At 51.0% G+C, this 18031-nt stretch overlaps 4 protein-coding genes and 1 non-coding gene across 5 annotated transcripts; 2 read left to right on the forward strand and 3 right to left on the reverse strand.

Moving 5' to 3' along the window:
* Positions 1-2080: 2080 nt before the first annotated feature.
* Positions 2081-3139, reverse strand: LOC112937883 (uncharacterized). Its single transcript, XR_010739054.1, has 2 exons — positions 2859-3139; positions 2081-2763 (listed from the first exon to the last, which is right to left on the reverse strand). It is a non-coding gene; the product is annotated as an uncharacterized protein (transcript).
* Positions 3140-3589: 450 nt separating this feature from the next.
* LOC4330962 (uncharacterized) lies at positions 3590-5173 on the forward strand. The gene is made up of 2 exons (XM_015769576.3): positions 3590-4031; positions 4417-5173. Exons 1-2 carry the CDS (start codon positions 3668-3670, stop codon positions 4920-4922), a joined length of 870 nt encoding a protein of 289 aa, XP_015625062.1. The 5' UTR covers positions 3590-3667; the 3' UTR covers positions 4923-5173.
* Positions 5174-5488: 315 nt separating this feature from the next.
* On the forward strand, positions 5489-7818 carry LOC4330963 (uncharacterized). The gene is made up of 2 exons (XM_015771030.2): positions 5489-5919; positions 7110-7818. The coding sequence occupies exons 1-2, from the start codon at positions 5583-5585 to the stop codon at positions 7640-7642; spliced, it is 870 nt and encodes a 289-aa protein (XP_015626516.1). The 5' UTR covers positions 5489-5582; the 3' UTR covers positions 7643-7818.
* A 208-nt stretch (positions 7819-8026) lies between these two features.
* LOC4330964 (uncharacterized) lies at positions 8027-10215 on the reverse strand. The gene is made up of 2 exons (XM_015771032.3): positions 10059-10215; positions 8027-8946 (listed from the first exon to the last, which is right to left on the reverse strand). The coding sequence occupies exons 1-2, from the start codon at positions 10193-10195 to the stop codon at positions 8361-8363; spliced, it is 723 nt and encodes a 240-aa protein (XP_015626518.1). The 5' UTR covers positions 10196-10215; the 3' UTR covers positions 8027-8360.
* A 4314-nt stretch (positions 10216-14529) lies between these two features.
* LOC4330965 (protein SMAX1-like) lies at positions 14530-18031 on the reverse strand. Its single transcript, XM_015768182.3, has 3 exons — positions 16638-18031; positions 16287-16536; positions 14530-16164 (listed from the first exon to the last, which is right to left on the reverse strand). The coding sequence occupies exons 1-3, from the start codon at positions 17813-17815 to the stop codon at positions 14695-14697; spliced, it is 2898 nt and encodes a 965-aa protein (XP_015623668.1). The 5' UTR covers positions 17816-18031; the 3' UTR covers positions 14530-14694.

Genomic DNA, 18031 nt, shown 5'->3' on the forward strand with positions numbered 1-18031 from the left:
ACCACTACATTCCATCATTTTACATGCCTATCTCCGACCATAGCCGGAAGGCTGATCAAACAGCTTACTATAGAAGGCCATGCATCCTGGTGAAGCAACCCAATAACTGGGCTGGAGCAGGGTTAGCCTCTGGAGGTAAAGGTCCACTTTACTTTTTTTTTTAACCGTAAAACCAGATATTGTTCGCGCACCAGCCATCGACCATGCATCTGCGACATTGGCAACACAGTTCATGGTGTTGTCGGTGGGTAGGCATGGTTCTGGTAGGAGTGGGGGTGAGCGCGGTGTGAAAGATGATGGTGCCGCTGAGCTCCCCTCCTTATTCCCGGTGACTTGTTCTGGTTCTTCTCGTAAGTTGATTCGGACAAATAGGCACGTGAAAAGTTTTATTTTTTTTTCTTTAGTATATGTCTAGCAACTTATGGCATGTTCGACAAGCTGGCTGCGGCTGCGTCGTGTGCGTGCGACACTATTGGTGCCGGCTGCGCCGCAGCAGGCCAGCAGCAGAACAATCAGTCGAATAGGCCCTTAAAGCAGACCAGTGCAAGATGAAAGTTTTGTTTTAACACGTTAGCATCACGTGGGTGTCACGTCACATAAAAAACCAAGTCAAAAGTACTAGTGCCGCATAGAACAAAATCACCATTAAAACCACTTAGGGATATAAAATGATTTGGTTTTAGTAGTTAAGGGAATCTCTATACCTGGCTTTACGGTTGAAGGATACAAATAAAATTCAAAGCATATTTGAGGGATGCACATTGAACTTTTTCTGCTAACAAATGGGCATAGGCCTACATAAATCGGTCCGTGTGACCATAGGAAAGAGGAAAAAGTACACCAAAGGTCCCTTAACTTGTCATTGAGTTACAAAATCATCCCTCAACCATAAAACCAGATATATGGCATCCCTCAACTTATAAAACCGTTCACTTTAGATTCTTCGGTGGTTTTGACCCTGGTTTTGTCCAATGTGGCGGTTGAGTCAGCGTGGAACTCACGTGGGCCCCCCATGTCAGACTGTCCACGTCGTCTCTCTCTTTTCCCTCTTCTCTTCCTCCTCTTTATCACTCTTCTCCTCGTCTGGGACTCTAGGCAGGGTGGCCAACGGGTGCAGAGGAGGCCGGCCAGGCAAGGCGGGAAAGGAGGAGGTCCAATAACCAGTGACGGGTGGCACTGTGGCGGCTACTCCGGCCAGGGGCGCAAAGGAGGGAGCACAATGCCTCCCCTCCTCACCGTGAAGGAGCTCAACGTCGCCCAGCTGGGCGCCGGGGTGAGGCAGGCGACATGCGACGTGGCGACATGGGAGAAGGGGCCACACGACGTCGGTGGACTCGGTGGGCGCGGAGGTAGACTCGGCGGGCACGGTGCCCCGGCCTTCTCCCGCGCCGCCTCCTCCCTCTTCTTGTGCACTCGCTACCGGCCTCATCGCCTCCGGCCGGTGGACGCCTACCCGCCTCACCTCCGGCTTCTCCTCCACCGCCGTTTCGAATCACCCATGGGACACTAGAGAGAGGAGCACAAGCCCCGCCGTGGATGGTGCTTGCGGAAGGGAGAGAAGAGGGGGGAGAGAGAGATGACGTGGACAGTCGAACATGTGGGACCCACGTGGGTCCCACGCGCCAGATAAAACCAGGGCCAAAACCACCGAATGATTTAAAGTGAACAGTTTTGTGTGGTTAGGAGACGATTTTGTAACCCGATGACAACTTGAGGGACGTTTGATGTACTTTTTCCTATAAAAGACTAGTACGGCATGCTGGTTTCGGCTGGACCGCGCAGAACGCGAACTCCGCCAACAGGCGTCAGACGGTCAGAGACCAGCCCAGGCACGCCTAGCTGCCCGCGCGGCCCAACAGCCGCACGCGCTTTGACCGTTTTTCCTTCGGAATAAGTTCACTTTAGGTCCTTCAATTTGTCGGTCAGTCCGACTTTCGTCTCTTAACTGCAAAACCGGGTATGACCCGTCCCTCAACTTACGAAAACCGGGCAAACAAGATCCCTCGGTCAGTCCGGTTTTGGCCGACGTGACGCCTACATGGCTTCTTTGACTTGGTCTTCATCTCATGTGACATTGACGTGACGCTTAGGTGGCAATTTTATATCTCAAAAAATAATAAAAATCGTGGGACCCATATGTCAGCTACACACAAAATAAATCCTCTCTCTCTCCCGGCCGGAGCAAGCGACGGGTGGGGCGAGCCGCGGCCGGAGCAGGCCGGCGGAGCGGCGGCGGCCGGATCAGGCGAGGGGCAAGGCGGTGCTCCACGCTCTCCCTCTTCTTCCTCATCGCGCCGTCTTCGGGCGCTTCTCGCGCCACGGCGCTCGCCTCACAGCCGGCGGAGTGGTGGCGGAGCGGAGGGACGGGTGGAGCGGCGGGGCGGCGGCAGACCGCGGGGTGAGCGGAGGGGCAGGCGGAGCGCCGGCGGCAGCAGGCCACGGGCGGCGGAGGTGGCCGGGGGAGGAGGTCGCCGGCGAGCGCGGCAGCTCCACTCCGTCGGCCGCTCCGCCCGCCATGGGTCTGGACATCACCTCGCCGGGGAGGTTGAGGGTGTAGTCGGTGGTGCCGGCGCCGACGAGGAGTTGCGCCACTCGTTGCTGAAGTTCTCACGGAGGAAGTCCTCGAACACCTAACGTGGGATGTGCGTCACGCCCGGCTCCACCACCCGCACCGGCCGCCCGTACGGTGTCCTCCCCACCGGCAGCGACTGGATCCCGCCGCCGTACAAGTACTTGTTCCCGTACACCAGCACGCCCGTATGCCTACACAACAAATCAGATTGAGCCAAACCCAAATCCAAAAATCCAAATCGTTTAGACCAGAATAAACAAACAGATCTGGAACAGGATTTACTCACCAGATGGCCTCGATTGGCTTGCGGAGGAAGGAGGTGGAGAGCTGCCGCGCGAGGCTGTTGCTCAGGTCGTACACGTTCAGAACACCCTTGCCCAGAGGGAGGAGAAAGGGAGGCAGAGGACGAGGTCGCCGGCGAGCGCGGCAGCAACACTCCGTCGGCCGCTCCGCCCGCGATGCGCAGCAGAACGGCGCCGCCCCTCCTCGCCCGGCGTCACCCGGCGGAGAGGACAGAGGAGAGGGGAGAGAGAGTGAATACAGGGAGTTGGGGGAGAGAGGAGGAAGAAGAGGAAGGTGAGAATGACACGTGGGTCCCATCATTTTAAATCTATTTTTTTAACTGACATGTGGGTTCCTAATTTTTAATATTTTCTAAATCAAATTGCCAAGTAAGCGCCACGTTATTACCAAGACTGAGTCTAAATAGTCACGTAGGTGCCACGTCAGCGAAAACCACCATCTAAACCACCGCCATGGACATATATTGCACCGGTTTTGACAGTTGATGGACCTGTTGTATCTGGTTTTTCGGTTGAAGGATGAAAATCGGATTCGGTAAGTTAAGGGACCTCGGATGATCTTATGCCTTTTCCTTCCCTTTTCTCACGCGGTCACGCCTGATTTCTAGCGAAACCGACCAGAATCCCTATTGGGCCGGGCCGCAACACCGTGTCACATCCGATCTCTCCCCTTCCTTTATAAAAGCACCAGAATCCTAGACCACGATTCCTCCTAACAAACCCTACGTGATAACTCCCGGTGCATCGTGTTACGTCGCACAACCATCGCAGAAGAGCTCCCCGGAACGGAATCATGGCGGCGACGACGGCTAAGCACCAGACGATGCGGTGGAGCGACCTCGACGAGGACGACGACTACGGCGGCGGCGGCGGCGGCGGCCTCAGCGCCCTGCAGCTCCCGCCCCGCGTGGTCATCGGGCCGGACGAGAACGGGATCAAGAAAACCGTCGAGTACCGGCTCAACGAGGAGGGGAAAGCGGTGCGGGTGACCACCACCACCCGCGTCCGCGAGGTCGCGCGCACGCGCGTCACCAAGCGCGCCGCCGAGCGCCGCGGCTGGGCCAAGTTCGGCGACGCCGCGCACAACGACGACGCCGGCGCGCGCCTCACCGTGGTCTCCCCCGAGGAGATCGTTCTCGAGCGTCCAAGCGCACCAGGTATAGCAGTAGTCTCTTCTTCACTAGTACTACGTATATACGTTGCTCGTTAATTGCAACTTTGCTAGATCAATCTGCAACAATGGATTGATCGTTTTTTTTTTTGAATTTGTCTTTTTCATGTTAGCCGTGTATAGATACGTGTTACAGATCTATTTAGACTAGGCCATGTAGTATATCTGAGACTGAACAAAGGATATACTAATTCCTTTTCTTTTCGACATAAAAGGGATACTAAGTTTTGTAGCAATTCCGATCCGTTCTAAAAATACAGTGTGATATTTAAACTATTCATGTATAGAATATCTATCCGAGGAATATAAATTCTAAACATACACCCAATTCTGCATGCAAATCTTTATTCGCTAACTGTTCTACACTGCAGGGAGCAAATCGGAAGATCCACTCATCCCCGCACTGGACAAGGGCGCCGCGCTGATGGTTTGCAGGATCTGCAACGCCAAGGGCAAGCACTGGACATCCAAGTGCCCCAACAAGGACTTCGCCCCTCTGCAGCTCGACGCTCTCGTCGACAACAATATTCCTCCCAACTCTGGCGGCGACAATGGCGGCGGATCCCGGCCGGGCAAGTACGTGCCCCCGAAGCCGAGGGAGTCGGAAATGCGGCGGAGGAACGACGAGAACTCGGTCCGCGTCACCAACCTGTCGGAGGACACCCGCGAGGAAGACCTCCGCGAGCTGTTCGGCAGCTTCGGCCCGCTCACCCGCGCGTACGTCGCGTTGGATCACCGGACCGGGGAGAGCAGGGGGTTCGGCTTCCTCAGCTTCGTCTACAGGGAGGACGCCGAGAGGGCCATCGCTAAGCTCAATGGCTATGGCTACGATAGCCTCATCCTTAATGTCGAGTGGGCTGCTCCAAGGCCCAACTAGCCTTTACTAGCACTAAAATTTTCTATTCCATCCGTTTCAATCATATTATAAGTTGCTTTGATTTTTTCTAGATAAAAAATTAAGTTTGATTTAAATTTATAGAAAAAATATAACTTGAGTTGTAAATGCTAAATGTTAGTTTTAGTGAAACTAATTTGGTGTCATAGATGTTGCTAATTTTTTTCTATAAACTGGGTTAAACTTAGGAAGTTTTAACTAGAGAAATGGTCAAAGCGACTTATAATATGAAACGGAGGGATAACATAGTATTATACTTACTACTATCTGCTTTGCATGTTTCATACTATAGTGTTGGATTAGTGTGATATTTTGTTGAATCAATGGTTTCATCAGTTATAATATTTTGAGGAAGTTGCATGGTTGAATGTTGGTGGTTGGTTATGTGTGTACAAATCCAAATTAGTGAGAACACTAATATTACTAGGCCCAATAGAATGTCTCTGAGGCCTAACTTATCCGGCCCGTAGACTAAAAAGCCCATCAACGTGGATACCGCCTTACAGATCGGGGCGCACAAAACGATCCGAGCCGCTCGTTCCATTTCCATTCCTACGCCGAGGTCTTCTTCCCCACTCTCTCCCTCCCACGCCGCCGCCCCCGCAAACCCTAGCGAACGCAGCGGAGAGAGGAGAGAGCGCCATGGCCGTGGAGGTGGCGACGCAGAAGATCAGGTGGGGAGAGCTCGAGGAGGACGACGAGGGGGACCTCGACTTCCTGCTCCCGCCGCGCGTGGTCTCCGGGCCCGACGAGAATGGGTTCAAGAAGGTGGTCGAGTATCGCTTCGACGACAAGGGGAACAAGGTGAAGGTCACCAGGACCTTCCGCGTCCGCAAGATCGCCCGCGCCCGCCTCTCCAAGAGCGCCATCGAGCGCCGCTCGTGGCCCAAGTTCGGCGACGCCGTGCAGGAGGACGTCGGCGCGCGGCTCACCATGGTGTCCACCGAGGAGATCGTCCTTGAGCGCCCACGCGCCCCAGGTTGTCACTGTTCTTGTGCATCCCCCTTCCTGTCCAGATCTGCGTCGATTGACGTGTTCTCGAATCGAATTATTTGTTTATCGTTGTGCGCGATCTTCATCAGAACTAGACACGATGTATTGGAATGTTTCGTGCTGTCTATTCCTCTATGTGAGATAGATTATAGAATCGAGGCTGGTGATCTATTTAGGAAACAGCTGGTGCTGCTTTCCTTGAACACTACATACGTCAGGACTCTGTTATAATTTTTCTTGCTTGCTTGGTTTCAGTTTTATCATTTGCAGGCACACATCTAGGTAGAAAGAAATGTGCAATAATGTTAATCATTGAGCTTTATAGGAGCAGTTAATCTGCATGTATTGAAAGGAGTATTTAAATGGGTAATTATGGTGACACAAGAATGTCATTTGAAGTTTTGTTTAATTTTGAAGCGATTCTGGGGTTGAATATTTTTAACATTGAGTGGAAAATTAATAAGAGTCCAAAGTTAATATTTTTGGACTTGAGTGTAAAGTTTCAGTTAGATCTTTAGAGAAGCTGCGGTTGTTTTTAATCGAATATTGAGACAGGGGACATCGATAATGCAGATTAACACGTCTTTATTCTTCCTAAGAGAAGTGTTGAAAATACTGGATAGTGGTGGATCAGGAAAACAATTCTTTTGTGAATACCTATTATGTGCGTATTGTGTAATTGATTGTGGTTTGGTGTGTTAGTCATGCGTATTGTCTGATGATAGAATTTTCATATTGCAGTGGCATTGTATCTTTAGTTTTGTTGTTCAAGAATTATGCATAGGTAATTCGATATCTATCATGGGTGCATGCCCTCGTCCAGTCGTCCTTATACCAAATTGATCTTCGAAGTACATAGTATCGTCACATTTAGTTATGCTTGTTATAACCAATGCTTTTGGTCTTCTAATGCATCGACACAAATCTTCTTAGTGGAGTGCAGCCTTGTTGAGATCCTTCATTTTTTTTGTTCCAAATGATCTATACTAGCTGACTTTGCTTTAGTCTTGTAAATGTTTATGCCTTTGTCTTCTTGTTTGCTAACTGTCACTTAATTTTATAGAGTAAAGCTGAAGAACCTCTCCCTTTTTTCCCCAAAGGCTCAGCTAACTTTGCTTTAGTCTTGTAAATGTGTATGCCTGTCTTCTTCTTTGCTAACTGTTCATTTAATTTTAGGGAGCAAAGCTGAAGAACCAAGTGCTTCTGGTGATCCACTGGCAAGCAAGAGTGGTGCAGTTCTCATGGTTTGCAGAACCTGTGGGAAGAAGGGTGATCACTGGACCTCAAAGTGCCCCTACAAGGATCTAGCTCCCCAGACAGAAGCTTTTGTGGACAGGCCTCCCACTGCTGATGGCTCTGGACCTCCAGGTGGCGCCGTGAAGGGAGCATATGTTCCTCCAAGCATGAGGTCTGGTGCTGTTGATAGGGTTGGACATGACATGAGGCGTAGGAATGATGAGAACTCTGTCCGTGTGACCAATCTATCAGAGGACACCCGTGAACCCGACCTACTTGAGCTATTCCGCACATTTGGTCCAGTTAGCCGTGTCTACGTTGCGGTGGATCAGAAGACTGGAGCAAGCAGGGGGTTCGGCTTCGTCAACTTTGTTCACAGAGAGGACGCTGAGAAGGCTATCAGCAAGCTCAATGGTTATGGTTATGATAACCTTATCCTTCGTGTTGAGTGGGCAACACCAAGGCCAAATTAATTTTGTTACTCCCTGCAAGCGTTACATACTTTTCATGAATGTTCGATCAGTATGTCTCTTGAAATAGTACTTTTGGTTTGCGCATATCCTGTGTCCTGAACTTAAGCTGTACTATTTTTGCTTGGACGAGAATAACTGAACTCGCAGCTATTTCCTATATCAGCTGATATTTGCAAGTGTGTTTGTATGGATGTGCGAGGGTTCCATATTTCATCTTGTTCATTGGAGTTTTTCTTAAAATCTGTTTGATTGTCGCTCAACCTGTGCAACCCCTACAACTGCAGCTTCCTGCAATGTGCATGATTCTTTTTGATGCCCCTGATCACGAGCCTTGGGGAGTTTCATCATCAAATCGACGTTAGCTAAAGCAATGAACAGGTTGGATGCTGTAACAACCGGCAAAAATCTGTTGGCAAAATACATCTGCACGCGGATAGATTGCAGCGTACAACAGTAGGAAAAGGGACTTAACAGTCTGACGAATATCTCAGCCACGCCGAGTTACAATTCCATCAGGGTTCTGGTTGTCTGTACCTACTACTAATACTCCTCAAAATAGCAGCATCATTCGATGATAGTATTGGTACAAAAAGGGTTCTACAAAAAGGTCATATCAAGGACCTTAAGAAAACAGCGAAGTATATGTCTCACGCCTGTACTGCAAAACCTCACGCCATATCTGCACTTGCAGCTCTTCCTCTCTCCAAGAAATTCAGCCTCACTCATCGAAGTGAGAGGCATGGTGGATACAAATGAACCATTTGCCATCAACCTTCTCAAACACATTGGTCGCAACCTGCCTTCCCCAGCTGCTGCTCCCTTTGGTCTTAACCAGCTCCAGGCAGGTCACATACCCAAGATCACCTCTCACATGGACCTCAACATCCTGCAGATCAATCTGGAGAGGGAACTCGTAGTCCGCGTCGCACACCATCTCCCAGCTCTGCATCACCATGTCGTAGCCCGATATCCGGCCTGCCGAAGGATGAACAACGTACACATGGTCGCCCTTCGCCCATGCCGAGTGCATTGCGACAAGATCCCCGTTCTTGAAGGCATTGTAGAACCGCGCATTCGCTGCCAGCACTGCTGACCTGCTGTCCTCCTGGAGGACTCGGAGCTCGTCCCTGAGCTTCGCGGCCTGGGCATAGTTTTCTTCCTGAATCGCTGTTTGCAAGTCACGCTGCAGAGTTTCCTCGTCGCGGGTGATGCTCTCTGTGCTTGGACTTCCTTCTGCCTCCCCGCTTTTGACATGAACTGTCCGAACTTTGTTCGCGCGGGTGCTTGTCATCTGAAGCCCTGTGCTGTTGAAATGAGAATATAAATTATTACAACATACTAAAGCACACTGACCAAGGCAATTTGTTGAAAGTACATAAGCATTTTGGTAAGACCAGGCAAAACATTGAAAGTAAACATTTTGTTAAGTTGATGTCACTGTCTAGCTACTAGAATAAGGTACACTAGTACTGACTACTCACTACTAGAGTGAGGACTAACTGAACAAGCGTAGAGAAGAATGATATCTAACAGCTGATCAACTGCATAATGGATGAGCTACGAAGTTGGTCAATGGGTGGCGCTAAACACGTAGCGAGAATATTGCCCTAATTGTTTTGTTTTTGGTGTTCACATGTGCTTCGGCAACCTGGCATGTACAGTCAACTCTGTTGCTGATTTTCGGTTTTTTCTCCTGCTTATAATATAGCGTCAACCTCCTTCGTTAGCCTTTTCGAAAAAAAGAAGAAAAGACTGATATATAGTACTTGAACCTAATGAAAGTAACTTGACTAGTTGAGCAATCTAGTTGTAAATCACATGAAAAGTAAAACGTTATTGAAACATTTTTGTTTAAGCATGAGTATAGAGTAAATACTAGATTCAACCAGTGCATTGAGAACTTAGCAAAACTGGACCTAGCTGGCTAGCTATAGTAAGTTGAAACGATTTAGTGTCACATGATACGAAATATAGCATCTTGGAATCAGCATTTTCACTTCAGTTCGGACTCGAATTCAGCCTCTTCCTAAGTGTGACACCCGTGCCACCAAATTCACTTCAGAACACCAAAACAGCATAGAATTTTCATAATTCAGTGCAAAAATGCTAGCAATTTATACACTGAACTTTGAATTTTACTTGAACTGTTCTTGTCTAGTACAGTTCAGTTCCACGAGATGATGAACTGAGCGGATGGGGAACCTGCTTCCTTAGCGTCAATCAAAGCACTTCACCCCCAAAGCATGCAATTTCCGAGCCGATAGCAAGATTCATGAACACAAGATACCTCCTTTGCCCTAAAGTGGCGTGTATCCCGACGCTAAAAAACTACCAGAACCCAATGTTTCGACAAGAAACCCCAGTACCCCACTAATTAAGCTTGAAAGCTAAGAAGCTTAGAGAGAGGAGGTCTTACAGGCTCTTGGCCCCAACTCGGAAGCAGCTTACAGCTGCAGTTGAGGCACTCGCCGGAGCAGCCGCCCGCCACCAAGCCCTCGCCGGCGTGGACGCCGCCGCCGCCGCCATAGTAGCAGAAGGATTTGGAGCTGCCATGACGAGATCAGTGTGGATTTGGGTAAGGTTTTACCCTGGACCTATGATTTCATCCTCCTCTTCGTTTCTTGGGCCGTTTTGCTCGGCCCATCTATTTAGCCCACTTATCGGCCCCAAAGCCACAGTATGCCAGGAGTGAAAAAAACCATCAGCTTTTTTTCTTTTTCATTTTTACGATTACACAGAAGAAACACACGCATAAACACCTCTATACACTCACACCTTACTTACATATCCGCTAATGTATCACTAACACACACTCAAAGAGACCATCTGTAAATCCTTAGACTCACTAAAATCCTATTGAACGCACATCTATGTGTTCGTAATATTCGTGACCACTATAGTTTGAATTTGATGGATCGACTCATGACTTAACCACCACACTTATAGTGATTCCCCTTTATCTGTTCGATTTGCTTCTAAATGACTGGACGCAAGTTGTAATACATCTATCATCATCCAATTAAGTTTCTATACAAAATACAACTTATGCAGGGAAAAGAAACAAATACCGTTAAGGAGTAAAGTGAATCGATTTCAATAGTTTAGGAGTGTAAAAAAAAGTCGAAAAGTAGTTTAATGGGTTAAATGCTTTGATAAAATAGTTTGAGGGAGTAAAATGGATATTTTCATAAATTTATTATCATGGTAGAAGTTAATTTTGACCAGTATTTTTGCTAGTAAAATTTGAAATACTATCTAGAACGTCGCATTGCATATGTAACCATCATCCACTGACCACAACCAGATAATTTTGAAAACAATATTAGCCGACATAAATAGTAACAATCATACACTGTCACCAACTTTAAAGAAAAAAAGAGAGTAGAAGGGCCTCAATCAATTTCACATTACTATTCCTCGACATCCAATCTGACCCACGCAGCGTTAATTCTCGCACTGCCTGTTTGCATCTATCTGTGTGAGAGCGACTCCTGAAGAAGCCGCTGGCCCCAGCTCACTGAACACCAAACAGTAAGCACTGGGCACTACGTATTCTGGAGTTGTAGCTGTACAATACATGTTGCATCTGCTGCTGCTTTTGCCACTGTCGTCGCTGTAGGCATGCAGTACTCCCTCTATCACAAAAAAATGTTAATTTCACTAGATAAAATGATTTTACAGTTCTTAAAAACATATCGGGAGGTATCACATCTTTTATTGGGAATTTTGATATCTCTACGTAGGTATGAATATACACACTAAAAATTTTGATAAGTACCTGTCAAAAACCTTAACTTTGTCTTTGAGAGATGGGACATATATAAGTAATGCGTATGTCTTATTCGTTCAAAAGTTTATATTTTGAAATAGAGATAGTACATCAAGATTTACAGAGAGAAGTTGTTTTATTCATTTTTAGAAGGAAGTAAGTCTGCTGCTAATCGTTGCGACTCGATCCTACCAACCACAACATTTTGGGGCCAGGCAATGCATGGTAAATTGGCAATGGCATGGCACTGAATCCTGTGGGGGCAAGCAGTGGAAAATTAAGAAGCAAAGCTGCCGTTGCCCATGCCAGTGCAGCAGCACCGGCTCGGACTTTGATGGCGCAGAAATTGAAACGGAGTGCGTGGAGGATGGCTGCAGTAGTGCAGTGCAGTGCAATGCAGTGTTGCAGCTTCGTCTTTGATTCTTTCTCCTCTATCTGTTCTGCTAACTCAGCTGCTATAGTTCATAAGCTGTGGCCAAACCACCAAAGCAGGGAGGGGTATAATTTACCACTTTATCTCCCACTCCCAGTGAGCCCCCCCACACTGCTGCAGTGAGATGCTGGGTTGCATTGGCAATGGCAAAGGCAAAGAAAAGCTAAGCTCTAGCTAAGGTAGTTACCTGCTTAACGTGCCGCTATTTTGTCCTCTGGCCCTTATCCCTAAACATGCAGCAATTTTGTCCCTGGCATCTAGCTATCGATCCACTTTGCTGCTGCTCCTGCTGCAATGCTTGTCTGTCCATCTATTCTCCTCCCACTCAGAGCTCATTGCACCTACTACCAAGGGATAAGCTTATGGTGACTGATTCTTTGAGACTTTCAGAAAGATACAAGTTTACCAGCACGTCACTATCTTGATTCAGAGATTTGTTGGCAATAACTTTGCATTGCTTCACAATAACTTTTCGTCCTAAAAGACCATATTTGTTGTAGTGATATGTCCTAACAAATGATCACAATTTACCATTTGTGTCTTAGTTTATTGGGAATTATGCTCTGAAACTGGTTACCACAACACCCTCCAGCTTAATTATACTAGTACTTTATCAGCATTCAGTAGACACTTTATAGAGTTGGTTTTTGATTATGCGAGCATGATTTCACATATTATTTACTGGTTAATAGATGTACAGTAGACGATACGCAGAAGATGGCAAATGGGCCAGCTGAGCTGAGAGCTTTTCTTAATTAATACATGCACTTTCAGACTTCAGAGGCCGTAGCAGAGAGTAGTTATAACGAAACTTTAGCTTTCAGTGCATTTGTCCTCTGGCCCTTATCCCTAAACATGCAACCATTTTGTCTCAGGCGTCTACTAGTGATCACTAACTACTGTTAGCTAATTAATTACCAACTGCTCTCTTTACCAGAGGGGAATTTTGGCACGGCGACAAATCATCATTCCATCTATTCCCTTCCATTTCACCTCACGAGAACGAAATGTACTGCAAGATATCATATTGTAACGACATACTTATTCTTGTGTGTGCATGCATTCCTAGAGGATAACATTGGTCAGTGGGTACATGATTAAATTAATTAACTAAACAGGAGTTTTAATTACCCTGAAGCACTTAACCAAATACAACTCCCCAGCAATAATATGATTATCGCTGCATTCTCTTTCCTAATTAAGATAGAAATGCCCTTATGAAGATTAGTCAATCATGGAGGTATGTACTAATCATCATGAAAATTAAATCTGGGGTAGAATTTCTGCTGGGTTGCTCTGATCAATCAAGAAACTGAAGAATCGAGCGTGATACAGCAGTATCTTCCATGAAAAGACGTACTCCTATATACGCACAAAGCCAAATATTCCAGCCGTACGACCGGGTTCACTGACGACAAGAGAGGAAGATGGGTGTGAAACTGTAAAAATCCTAGTAGTCCTCTCCAAGCTGATTATGGCAGATGTACTACCGAACAATAGATTAACCCGGGCGGGGTTAAAAGGTGATTAGTTACGGCATGGTCTCGCCGCAGTAACTTTTCCTCATTTTTTTGGATCAACTCGCGTCTTTTTGGCTAAAGCGGCGGCAGCTACCGGCCGGCGTGCGCTAGCTCTGCTTGCTGCTGCTGCATACGTACAACATAGCATACACTGCCTAGCTTAGCTTCTTTTCGGACGACGTCTTCGTCGTCGTCGTCGCTTGCCGGCATCCGAGACGGCATCGCATACGCGGGACATGCCCTTTTTTGACCACCTTTGATGATCTACCTAGCTCCTCTCTCTTTCTACCTCGGGCGGCTACTGAATTTTTTTTTTTACCAGCTGCTGATAGGTTGTATGTAATGTACTACTGGCATGCATGGCATACAGTTGCTTCTTGCTTGCACTCGTTTTAGCTAGGATTCAGGAATGTCCTGCAGAAAGCATTGGGCTCGATCGATCTGTGTGTGTGTGTCTGTGTCACTGTGTATGTGTGCAGAGGTGTACAGGACTTGCATTTGGCATGTATTCAGTGAGTCCATGGCAGGTAGTAGGAGTGTGTATAAACAGGCTAGTTCGTACATGGGACTGTATGGGTTGTGAACCTTATGTGTAAGAGCTCTGTTAGCATTGCCTGCATTCGTACAGGCAATCATCAAATACTAGCCAGTATATGACTGTACATTGCATGCATGGGACTTGGGCTCTACTGATATGCAGTATCTGGATAGGTTTTTAACATGAAATGTCGTGTCAGTTTGCAGGTGGTTAAGGTGGTTTGTGCAAGAAAAAATTGCAAAAGATGGCAAAACGCTGTGAATAACCAAACCTAGAGTGACGTGTAATACGTTAGGGTCGTTACTACATGCCCCCTACATATACATGCCATTACCCCAATATAACAGTACTTATCAAATCCTTAACCTTGAAATATTGCATATATATATATATATATATATTGATGTATCCTCCATCATTTAACTAGTTAAGAAATCACCAAAAATGCACGCCGAAACGTCTTTGTTCCAATTCATTAGGTTGCTGACTAAACGTCACGAACGACTGCTAGCTACAAGATGACACTCTTTGGTCCATGCATGCATAGTTGGTAGGTCAATGATAATAAGGACCGGCAAATATTAAGGGACCCATGCATGCTTGTCTTGTTGAAATGAATCCAAAATGTGATTATCAAAACAACTACTCCTTCCTAGCCCCGTACATCTCTAACTTCTGACAGCTGAACATTTACATGTACTAATGTACAAAATGATGATGATCATATTGATGACCAATTTAACCCAAAAAAAAAGAGTAAACACGTGCATGCATGCCAGGTGGACTGCGTCATCAGTTTCCGTCGACGGCGACGGTCACCGACGTCGGGAACACCTCGCCGTCCTTCCTCCGGCGGCCGCCGCTGCCTTCCACCGCCGACAAGCTCACCGTCGTCGCGCCGTCGACATCGTTGGCGCTCAAGCTACGTTTCAGCTGCCGTATGGTAGGGCACAGCACCTCGTCGGCCCACGCCTCCAACGACGTGGCTGACTCTCCCGCCGTCCACGCCGCGCCGGCCAGCCTGTCCAGCACGCCGTCGTCGACGTGTACGGACAAACCGGCGCCGGCGCCGGCGGCGTCCCCGAGCTTCGCCGAGACCACGTCGGAGACGCTCCGTTTGAGCGGCCCGAAGTCGACGGGCTTGAACACCACCGTTGCATCCACGGCTTTGGTGAGCTCGGAGAAGCTCGACGGAGCCGAGAACTTGGCGGCGGCAGCGGCGGGTTGGCCGTACTCCTGCTCGTGCTCCACCGTTAGGTCACTGGACGAGTTCCGGGATTCCTCGCCGCCGCTGTCGTCGTCGTCGGTGTGATCCTCGCACATGGACAGGTTCAGGTCAAGGTGAAGCGGAGGCGAGTCTTTGCGCGGTTTCAACCGCCGGTCGCCGGCGCCGTCGAGCGGCTGCGGCTCCGGCCTCCGCTTCCGTGCGTTGTTCCGGACTCGGAGCTCAAGGTTCCATGGCGAGTCGGTGAACTGATGATCCTCTTGGCACCGCCTCGTGTCGTCCAGCGACATGACGACGAAGATGGCTTCGCCGAGGGCGACGTCCCGGCCGCGCGAGTCCACGAGGCGGCCGGACTCGACGGCGCGTAGTATGGACGCCTGCACGACTCTGTCGTCGTCGTGGTGGTCGAATCCGTCGAGCACGATGACACGCAGCGGGTTGGCACGTATGGCGTCGGCCACACAGTCCAGCGCCGTCCGGCCGCGGCACGACGCGATGGGCTCGCCGCCGTTGCCGGCGAGGCGCAGCGCGACGGCGTTCGTGCCAAAGACCGACATGGACAGCGCCTCCGCCATCTTCGTCTTCCCGGCCACGTCATGGCCGGAGAAGAGGACCCACGTGTCGGCCCTGGTGGGCCCCATGCCACGCCGCTTCCGCTCGCCGGACCTGGCCTTCGTGATCGCAGCGGCAACAGCGGCAGCAGCCTCGGGTTGCCATCGCACCGCCTCCGTGAGCCGTTTCACGAGCAGCTTCTCGTCGGTGTCACAGTACGCCGGTGGCCTCGACGCCGTTGATGCCGCCGGCCCAAGCGCGAGGTCGGTGTCCACCGCGGCGGCAGGCGCCGCCGCGGCCGCCGGTGGCGGCGGCCTTACTGGTATAGCCTGCATGTTGGCGAGGACGCTTGCGCCGTTCCATTCCGAGCAAGTGACCATCGACGACGGCCGGCCACCGCCGCAGCCGCCGCCGCCGTGGGAGTGCAGCTGCGCGCACCGGTCGAGCCACCGACGTCGCAGCTCGTCAGCCTCCCGCGCCTTGTCCTGCAAAGCGACAGACACAGAGAGAGAGATTCCGCACGTCAATGCGCTGCTCACGGCGACGGAACACGACGCGGCTTAGTTTGTCGTTGTCGTGCGCGGCAAAAAAACCAAACCGAACCAACCTGCGCGCGGTCGAACGGTGGCCGTGCGCTGCTCGGCGTCCCGATCTGCAGCCACTGCGACATGGGCTGCTCCGTGGCATGGAGCGCGCCGCAGCCCGGCGACGACGCCATGTCGGCGCGCTCGCGCTCGTAGCCGTCGAGGCAGGCGCTGCACAGGCTCGGCGACCTGCTTTGCATTGCACTGGTGGTCATCGCCGATGACAACACCTCCACCGAGCTGCTCAGGATGCCTCTGTTAACTCCATTAACACTGTAAAACACAAAGAGAACACAAACACATCGTTATCGTCGTGGAAAAAAAGGCGAGGTTGATGATGGAGGCAGTATGCTGTGTTTGTCACGGATGCAAACCTCGGCGAGAGGCCGAGCGATGACGGCGGCGGCGGCGGCGGTCGCGGCGTGATGGGCACGGCCTGGAGGTCCCACTCGCTCTCCAGCGACGGGTGGTACACCTGGCACTTGAGATACGTGGCGCACGTCGCCGTGCCGATCACCCAGACGCGGTGCTCGCGCTCGCCGGACTGCCTCAGGATGCGCGCCATCTCGGCCACGGCGGCGCGCGCCGTGTCGAGCACCACGTCCCTCCGCTTCTCTTGCTCGCCGGGGGCCACGCATCTCTCCTCGACGAGCCACTGCAGGTTGCCGAGGTTGACGACGACGCCGGCGCTCCTGGACGCCGGCGAGAGTAGCTCCGATCTTATCGCCTCGCCGAGCTCCTTGATCTTGGCGGCGAGCTCCGCCCTGTCGAGATCGACCAGGTCGCCGAATTCTCTCTGGAAGGAGATGACTCGCGCATTGCCGAGCCGTTGCCTCTGTATCATGGTGACAACCTCTTGTACCACGGCGTCCACGTCCACCGTGTCGCCGACGAGCACCGGGTTGCGCTTCTTGCCCCGCTTGAGAACTTCCACCACCTTGTTCACCTCCTCCTCCCGGTGGGACACCTGCCGGTGCAGCACTCTGGCGTTGACGTAGACGCCGGAGTCGGGGGCGGCGGGGTCGGAGAGGGAGCGCAGCATGGCGGCCTTGACGGCGGTGCTGGAGAAGGATGCCTCGCGCATGACGCGGGCGACGGAGGGGTCGTCGAGGATGGCGAGCACGAGGTGCGGCACGCCGACGCGGTGGTCGTCCGCCTCGACCACGCCGCTGCCGATGCGGCGGTGGTGCGCGTACGCCCGCTTGAGCGCGGCGGCGAGCGCGTTGGAGAGCGGCGGCGCCGCGTGGTGGTGCTGGTGCTCCGTGGACGTCGGGAGGCGGTCGAGCGCGACGGCGAAGCAGAGGTCGAGCGCGCGGCACCGGAGCGGGTGCGGCGACGCGAGGCCCGCCACGCAGGCGTCGCGGAGCAGCGGCGCCGGGCCGGACAGCAGCGCGGCCGCCGCGTGCAGCGGCGTGGTGTGCGCGTGCCGCCGCCTCGACGCGTCCGCCGCGGCGCGTGACAGCACCGCCGCCGCGTCGGGAGTCAGCGGCGGCGCGGCCGACGGCAGCGACGCCACCGCCGCCGCGGCCGCCGTCGCCGAGTAGGCTCTCATGTCTGCAACTCCGCGCGCGTGGTGTACGCCGTATAGCTACGCTACGGGGGCGCCGGTTTGTTATAGGTTTAGCCGCGAGTGCTCGAGTGGTTGCTGGCTTGGTGCGGTTAGTTTGGCTGATCGATCAGGTGAGGTGAGGTGAGGCGATTCACTCAAGTCGTCATGTAAAAAAAGGCAGGGGTGGCGAGGCGTGCGTGCGTGTGCAACTCAACTGGG

Source organism: Oryza sativa, chromosome 2 (genome assembly GCF_034140825.1).
Source record: "Oryza sativa Japonica Group chromosome 2, ASM3414082v1".
Lineage (NCBI taxonomy): Eukaryota > Viridiplantae > Streptophyta > Magnoliopsida > Poales > Poaceae > Oryza > Oryza sativa.